The sequence below is a fragment of the Sinocyclocheilus rhinocerous genome, unplaced genomic scaffold (genome assembly GCF_001515625.1).
Source record: "Sinocyclocheilus rhinocerous isolate Xijiao unplaced genomic scaffold, SAMN03320098_v1.1 scaffold25, whole genome shotgun sequence".
Lineage (NCBI taxonomy): Eukaryota > Metazoa > Chordata > Actinopteri > Cypriniformes > Cyprinidae > Sinocyclocheilus > Sinocyclocheilus rhinocerous.
Window position 1 is genome coordinate 532,634 of NW_015647048.1, and position 7,400 is coordinate 540,033.

At 36.0% G+C, this 7,400-nt stretch overlaps 1 protein-coding gene across 5 annotated transcripts in view; it reads right to left on the reverse strand.

Moving 5' to 3' along the window:
* Window positions 1-7,400, reverse strand: part of LOC107708596 (SS18 subunit of BAF chromatin remodeling complex) — a 12,431-nt gene extending 5,031 nt beyond the window's left edge. For 4 of the 5 annotated variants that reach the window (XR_001636378.1, XM_016512865.1, XM_016512862.1 and 1 more), the window contains exons 1-7: window positions 7,249-7,400; window positions 4,594-4,670; window positions 3,148-3,232; window positions 2,836-2,962; window positions 1,369-1,593; window positions 1,108-1,272; window positions 949-1,026 (exon numbers count right to left, since the gene is read on the reverse strand). Coding sequence is in view for 4 of the 5 variants with exons in the window: in XM_016512865.1 (XP_016368351.1) it covers window positions 949-1,026; window positions 1,108-1,272; window positions 1,369-1,593; window positions 2,836-2,962; window positions 3,148-3,232; window positions 4,594-4,670; window positions 7,249-7,317 (826 nt within the window). In the remaining variant the exon portion in view is untranslated. Of the gene's footprint in view, window positions 1-948; window positions 1,027-1,107; window positions 1,273-1,368; window positions 1,594-2,835; window positions 2,963-3,147; window positions 3,233-4,593; window positions 4,671-7,206; window positions 7,228-7,248 lie in introns of those variants that run through there. The other variant, XM_016512863.1, reaches the window with a different exon arrangement.

Consider the following 7,400-nt stretch of genomic DNA (forward strand, 5'->3'; position numbering starts at 1 on the left):
TTTTTTCATTTAGAAGGATTTTTTTTTTTTTTTACAGGAAAGAAAAGATGTTCTGATTATTGTTGAGCTGCAGGTTTAGGCTCACTTAAGTGACCGCACTTAATTTAATTAAGAAGAATTAAATTATTTATTTGAATTATTTAGCCTGACATGTTTACTGTTCCAAAATGTTCTCTGTTTCTTAAAAATAAAATGTATTGTGTTCAGTGGAAAATTAAGTTATTGTTTTTAACCCAGACATTTAAAAATAACATATTTTAGAGCTGTAATCGCAAAATACTGTGATACCGAATAATCGTGATAACGTGAAACCGTGATATTTTTTTTATCTAAGGTTATGATACCGTCAGAATCTCATACCGGCCCATGCCTAGTCTGGAGTGGCCTGTAGTCTGGCAGTGGGTGCAGATCATATGGTCTCAAATTGGACATAACATTTTCCAATTTGGTAAAGATTATTTGTGACCCTGGAGCACAAAAGCAGTCTTAAGTCGCTGGGGTATATTTGTAGCAATAGCCAAAAATACATGGTATGGGTCAAAATTATTGATTTTTCTTTTATGCCAAAAATCATTAGGATATTAAGTAAAGATCATGTTCCATGAAGATATTTTGTAAATCTCCTACCGTAAATATATCAAAACTTAATTTCTGATTAGTAATATGCATTGCTAAGAACTTCATTTGGACAACTTTAAAGATGATTTTCTCAATATTTAGATTTTTTTGCACCCTCAGATTCCAGATTTTCAAATAGTTGTATCTCGGCCAAATTTTGTCCTATCCTAACAAACCATACATCAATGGAAAGATTATTTATTCAGCTTTCAGAAGATGTATAAATCTCAATTTCGAAAAATTTACCCTTATGACTGGTTTTGTGGTCCAGGGTCACATTTGTGCTATACTAAAGCAGGAAAAAGCATTTTGCAAGAGAACGCATCCTACCCTCTGACGCTGCCTGTCCTCCATGGCTGTATTGCTCCGTGTAGTATTCCTCTTGACCAGGATATTGCTGAGGAGGTCCTAAAAACACACAAAACAGACATGAGTGAATCAAAGCAAACACTGAGTGAATCAATATTTTAGCAAGAGATTTCAGCGTACCTTGATGTGGCGGCCTGTAGGGGGGCATGGGTCTCTGTCCGATCACGTGATTGCCTTGACCCATCATGCCCATGGGGTTCTGCTGCCCCTGGTAATGCTGCCCACTGCCACCAGAAGGGGGCATGTTGTACTGTTGGGAAGAAGCCTGCTGGTGCATCATAGGTCCTAGAGCAAAACACAAGCACTCATAACGAACCGTTTATCATTATGTGGTTGATATTATTATTAAAGCATTGCTTTGAGACGAGAGGGCAACAGTACCCTGATTGGGCTGCATGGTCATGTTGGGCCGAGGGCCGTAACTGCCCATGGGCTGCCCCTGGCTCATGTTTATTTGCCCCTGTGACTGTATTCCCTGCGAGGAGGGCACTGTGTGGTTATACGCCCCCATGGAGCCGTGGCTGCTGGGTGGCATGTTCATGGAGCCGCTGGGTATGCTGGGAGTCTGATTGGGCCCGGGGCCCTGCATGGACATGTGGTTTGGACCTGCAGAAGCACACAGTGATCAACAAAACAAACCCCTTCGCAATTAATGTGAAACATAACAAAAATAAAATCCTTTAAGCATTCAAAAAATCACATGAAGCACATGACCAATAGCAAACAATGAGAAGATAACATGTAAACATGTTAGATGCTTCACAAAAACATTTGATTTAAAATGGTTATTATATCTTTTGCTTTAGTGTGCCAGTAAGAAAATACATTTTATAGGGGTGGGAATGTTTAGGCACCTCACAATCCAATCTGATTCCAAAACTATTTTGTGAACTAAATTTTTTTCTTATTAATGAGTTTACATTAGCAGAAAAAAAGGTACTGTGAAGATAAAATTGTGTTCCTAGGGGAACAAAACATAACTATATTTTTAAAGGTCCACAATAGGTCCTAAGGGTGCAATTATGTACCTAAAACAAGTTATGAAAGTACAACTCAGATGTGAAAGATAAATTTTTGTACCTTTGAAACTTTTTAAGTTTAGGCCCAACTACAATACTTTGTGTGTTTTAAAAAAATTTTTTATTCAATGTCAGCTCATGATATTATCAAGAAACTGCATTAAACTGCTTTAAATGTTAAAAATATATCTTCTCAAAGTGTGTACGAAAGCCTAATACAACCACTTTATGTCTCCTGCCTGTAAAATAGGACAGACATTACTTACAAACATCATATGTTAGTTAATGTATTAAATTTAATATTTTACAAATTGTTAATGTTTTTGTTATAATGTTATATTATAATTTTGTCAAAAAACGTTATTAAATGTTATTTTTTTATTATTATAACTTTTGACCCTTGCACCATTTTTGTATTTTTAAATGTATTTATTTTTTTAAAAACAGAATAGCGATACATCAGAGAACTGATTTTTTTCTCCCACCACTACAATTTTAAATAACATTCTGATCTTACCATAATCAAAAAAGTAAAAAAAAAAAAAAAAAAAAGGCACCACCTCCAAGATGCTTGGAACAAACTACCTGCAAACTGTGAGCAAGTCCACCTAGAAATAAGCCGTTTTAAAGCCAAATATTGATTTGATTTTGTTAATTTTGTTTGTTTTTTAAGTTAATTGATAAATAAAAACTACATGGTTTTTATTTTTGAAAACATTCACACTTGACAGCATTTTTCCACAAGTGTGCCTCAGTTCTTCTATGGATTTAGGTTTCCTCAGTCGCTGGTTCTCAGAGTTTGTCAGTGAGTGCACTGCTGTGAATGTACCTGGCATCTGTCCGTTCATCTGGCTCTGCATGTGTGCTGCGGGCGGCCCGTCTGACGGCATACTGTGACCGTGGGGGAGCTGTGGAGTCGCTCCACTCGGATTCATGGCCATGTTCTGTGAGGGTGGCTATTGAGAAACACAGAGAGACACCTACTTCAAATTCAATTCAAACCAGTGCTGTGACACATCATACAGCACATATCAACTATGCAAAATGAATATAAATATATAATTGTTTGTTACCATTTTAATATACCATAGCTAAAGCCATTCAGCCCGTGTCAGATGGGAAGCTGGGAATAAATACTCACCGCGGGCAGCAGAGACTGCATGTTCTGATTGGAGTCTGCTATTGTGGCCAGATACACTAGATTTCTGTGTAGCATCTGTTGGTAGCTGCAAGACAGCAATGAGAAACGTGCTTTGATCACTGACTGAATTAGGAAAAGAATAATGCAGCATCCTACAATATTTGAGAATGTAAATGTGCAATGTAAGCACTACCTTTAAGGTACCCAAGATTTGCCTTAACCCTTGTGCATCCCTTAGGAGGGACTATTTTTTTTACATTCAAGCTATTAATGCAAACAGCATACATTTTGCCCAAATGTGTATTTTTTTATTGGAATTCCAATATTTCACCCTCATTTCCTTTCATAGATCTATTTTACACGAGGTAAAAAAAATAGCTACACTCAGGACCTTAAGGACAAACATTTTAAATATAATATATATATATATATACTAGGCTTGCCGCGATAGACGGTGCTGACGGTGATACCGTTAAGATTTTTTTTATAGTAATAAAAATCATTTAGTTCAGTAAAAGAACAGACACTACAATTAAAAACTGAACGCGGCTGCTCAATGCAGCGTGCCGAAAATTCGAAAGTGAAAGTAAAATGCGCACGGTGCTTTTAAGCAATTTAAAAGCGAAGGAAAGCGAGGAAAAGAGGGAACGCTAGGGCTGTCGCGGTGAGGGAATTTCCCTTGCGGTAATTTTGAGTGGCTCAATAGCGGCTATATTTTTATATTTTAAAGTTTCTTTTTTTAACATTAGTAAACTGTGAAATAACTTTAATGATCAATATAATAATTAATATTAATATGTTTATTCATTTACCAGCACTAGCATGAAGTGTAAAACGAGAAGGGTATAACCTTACCAAAAAAGAAAACACGCAAAAATCGCGTTTGCTGCGGTTCTTGCATTCCTCTGCAGTTTGCTCGTCAATAGCGCGGTATTGCGGTTATCACGACAGCCCTAGGGAACGCCCCCACAGTGATACCGGTATTATTGATGTTGTCACACGTCGATTAACCGGTGGGAAAATTTCCTCACCATCACAACCTTAATATATACATATACATATATATATATATATTTTTCATCTGATAGCACCAGTTTCGCAGTTTTGGCCTATGGAGCTAATACTCAACTTTTCATGTTTTCTGATTCTGCTGGAAAAATACTGCCAACTGAATTCAAATCACATAATTATTTACGGCATTTAGTATATGGAAAATAATAGATTTTTTGTGTTGTTGTTTTTTTCATAAAAAATACAACAGTGGCGTTATACATACAAACTATATATATATGTATATGTGTTTATATATATATGTGTGTGTGTTTTTGGACAGACATTTTTTGTCCTCTAAGGACCTCTTGTAATGTTTTTTTAAATTGTTGCACAAGGGTTAAGACTCAAACATCAAAGACTGTGCATATGCATGACTGATGTAACAGAACTTACTGTGAACATTCAGCTGTTTTTCCTTTACTCTGGAAGTCCATGATGCACTGAATCAACTGATTGTTTTCATCCAGTAACTGCAGATGAAATGTCACAAAGTTAATTAAACATTAAGATAGAAAATGAACAAAACAATGCGGGGAAAATGAGTAAAAGCCAAATCCTACATTTAATTTAATTAATTAAAAGCTTAGCTGATTAAATCAGACCTAAGTGATGGAAAACTGGGAAAAGAAGAGCAGCGCATCAAAAACACAACCAAAGAGGTCTATATAATAAATACATGGGGAAACTAAGCCGTTTACAATCTGAACTTGAATCAAACTGAACTGAAAAACTGAATTGCTGTTTTATGCATCAGTCAGGACAGTGGCATAGGATCATTATATCAATCATCACAATTTTGGGACTGATTTATGAAACATGTGCATGTGCAAATTCAGCAAGCGATAGTTTTTTGGTCAACAAGTGCAAGCAAATCATTTCTACATGCTGCTGAATGACACCTAAATTAACTTACAATACTAAATAATATATTAAATTAAAACCTAAACTTTAATTCAAGTAGCATGACGCGACAGCTCGATCGCTGCCATCAGAATCCACAAACTACTTTGGAAATGAGAAAAACGCCTAATGTGTGCAATGCTTTCACAGCTGTTCAGCAGCAGCTGAACTAAAACATTTCCTCAGGGAAAAAAAAAAATTACATGCCATTTCAGTTTTAGAGTAAAACACTGACAATTTTCATCAAGACAAAAAAATATTAAAACAAAAAAACTGTAAAAAAAAAAAAAAAAACTTGTGCATGCATGTGTTTATATCACATATACTGATTCAGAATTAGCTCCATGAACTGAACATATTATTTCAGATAAGGGAGACATACAACATGTGCAGTTTCCAGGACCAGGACTGAAAAGCAGTAATTTAGAGAGAGCAGCTAACAGAAAGACCACATGAAAAGCTTGTTTGGCTACGTTTTATATCGTCCTGGGACCCAGGCATAGATTCTGTCCTCTGTAGAAGACATTATATTTTAGTGAATTTCTCTGAAACCCTACATGCCACAGTGTTGAGTCTGGATGTCCTGTACAGAGCACACTCAGGGCTTTTTAGGAGGTCTGATCATAAACACACCTTCTCCTTGGTCTTTAAATGTAACTGATATCGACAGAATGGTCAAATTTAGCACTCTAAAGGAAAAATGATAATGTTTTGTAATTATTTAAATCTGACTAGTTTGACTAATTGTTTGTCGTAAAATAAACATCTTTTAAGGGGTTCAATTCGGAATATTACTTTTTGTTTTTACGAAACAGGGCATAAATGTCATACTTGTCTTCTGTAGAGGACACCAGGACAAACGGCATGTTAATCAGGCACAAGTCGTCAATAAAAAAATTATAGATTCAAGATTTTTTTTATTTGTCACATACATGGTTATATAGTTTAAAAAATATATATAAAATAGATCAATATTCCTATGAAATATGAGATATTCTTATGAAAATGTTGCCAAGTTATTACTCCCATTTTTACACTTCTTTTTTCATTATGTTTTGCACCAACAACACATTAACATGCAAATTAGATGCAGTCAGTAGATACATTGTATAGAAGGGGAATACCAATTTATGGATATTTTACGCACATATTCCATAAAGTACAGTAGTATATCAGATCATTCTGTTATATCTTTCATAACATAGTTGAGAACCATCTTTGTACAAAGTTTGGCTAAATAGCCTGAAACCTAAAAACTGATTGGTGAATGAAAAAATGAAATGTTGTTTTTGCCTATACATGCCTTTTCATGTCTGTTTTTTTTTAATAACAGTCCTGGCGTCCTCTACAAAGGACATAGAATAAAATATGAATTTATTTTTATTTTTTTTCTCAAAAATGTATTTTCTCCATTTGTTTCTTATGCTCCAACCAATGTAATGACATAAAAAAACAAGAAAATTCACAACACTTTTTATTCTGGTTCTCAGGAGGATTTATGATTGTGCGCTTCACTTTTACTTTTAATATTGTGGCACAAGCTAATATCGTCTAACAGTCCTGTTGTGGTCATATCTTTGTGTAAAGGCAATTCTAAATATAATAAACATGTAAATAATAATTATAATACACCTCTAATGGATTACACATCAACGGACGAGTAATAGAAAACCAAATAGCTTCACTGATCAAATCAGACGCGAGTCATTAAAACTGAAGCATAACGCTCGACTGATCAAATCATACATGAAGAATAAAAACCGATATTAGTAATAAATAATTGCTGGCACCGTTCTTTCCGTTTAAACGTTTACACTGCGATGCTTTCACACAATCCTCTATTGTGATTCATGAGAGAGCCGAGCGTGTAGCGTTAGCGGCTAACAAAGACACAGCGGTGCCCAGGAGATTTCAACGGCTTTAAAACGCTGGACAACGACTCGAAATCAGCTCCGCGTCCTGCTCGGGTTTAATTCGGTAGGAGCTGTTGAATCCTGTGACAAACACCTGTCTGAATTGTTCGTTTGTGGTGTTTTGAGTGCTGCGGCGGGAGAGATGTTACAGCTAACGTTAACTAGCCGAGTCCACTAACGCAAACGCACTTACCCTCGGTTTCATTCTGCTTGAAAAATGATTCAGTGAAATTACCTTTTGGATCCCCGCAGGCGTTATATCGCCCTTGGCGCGCTGCCGGTGCGGAGCGAAAGCCACAGACATTGTTAGTTTACCGTAATTTGAGATTAACGTTCAGTCAATACAAACACACCGACCGCGAACGGACGCGCTGAGCGGCGAAACCA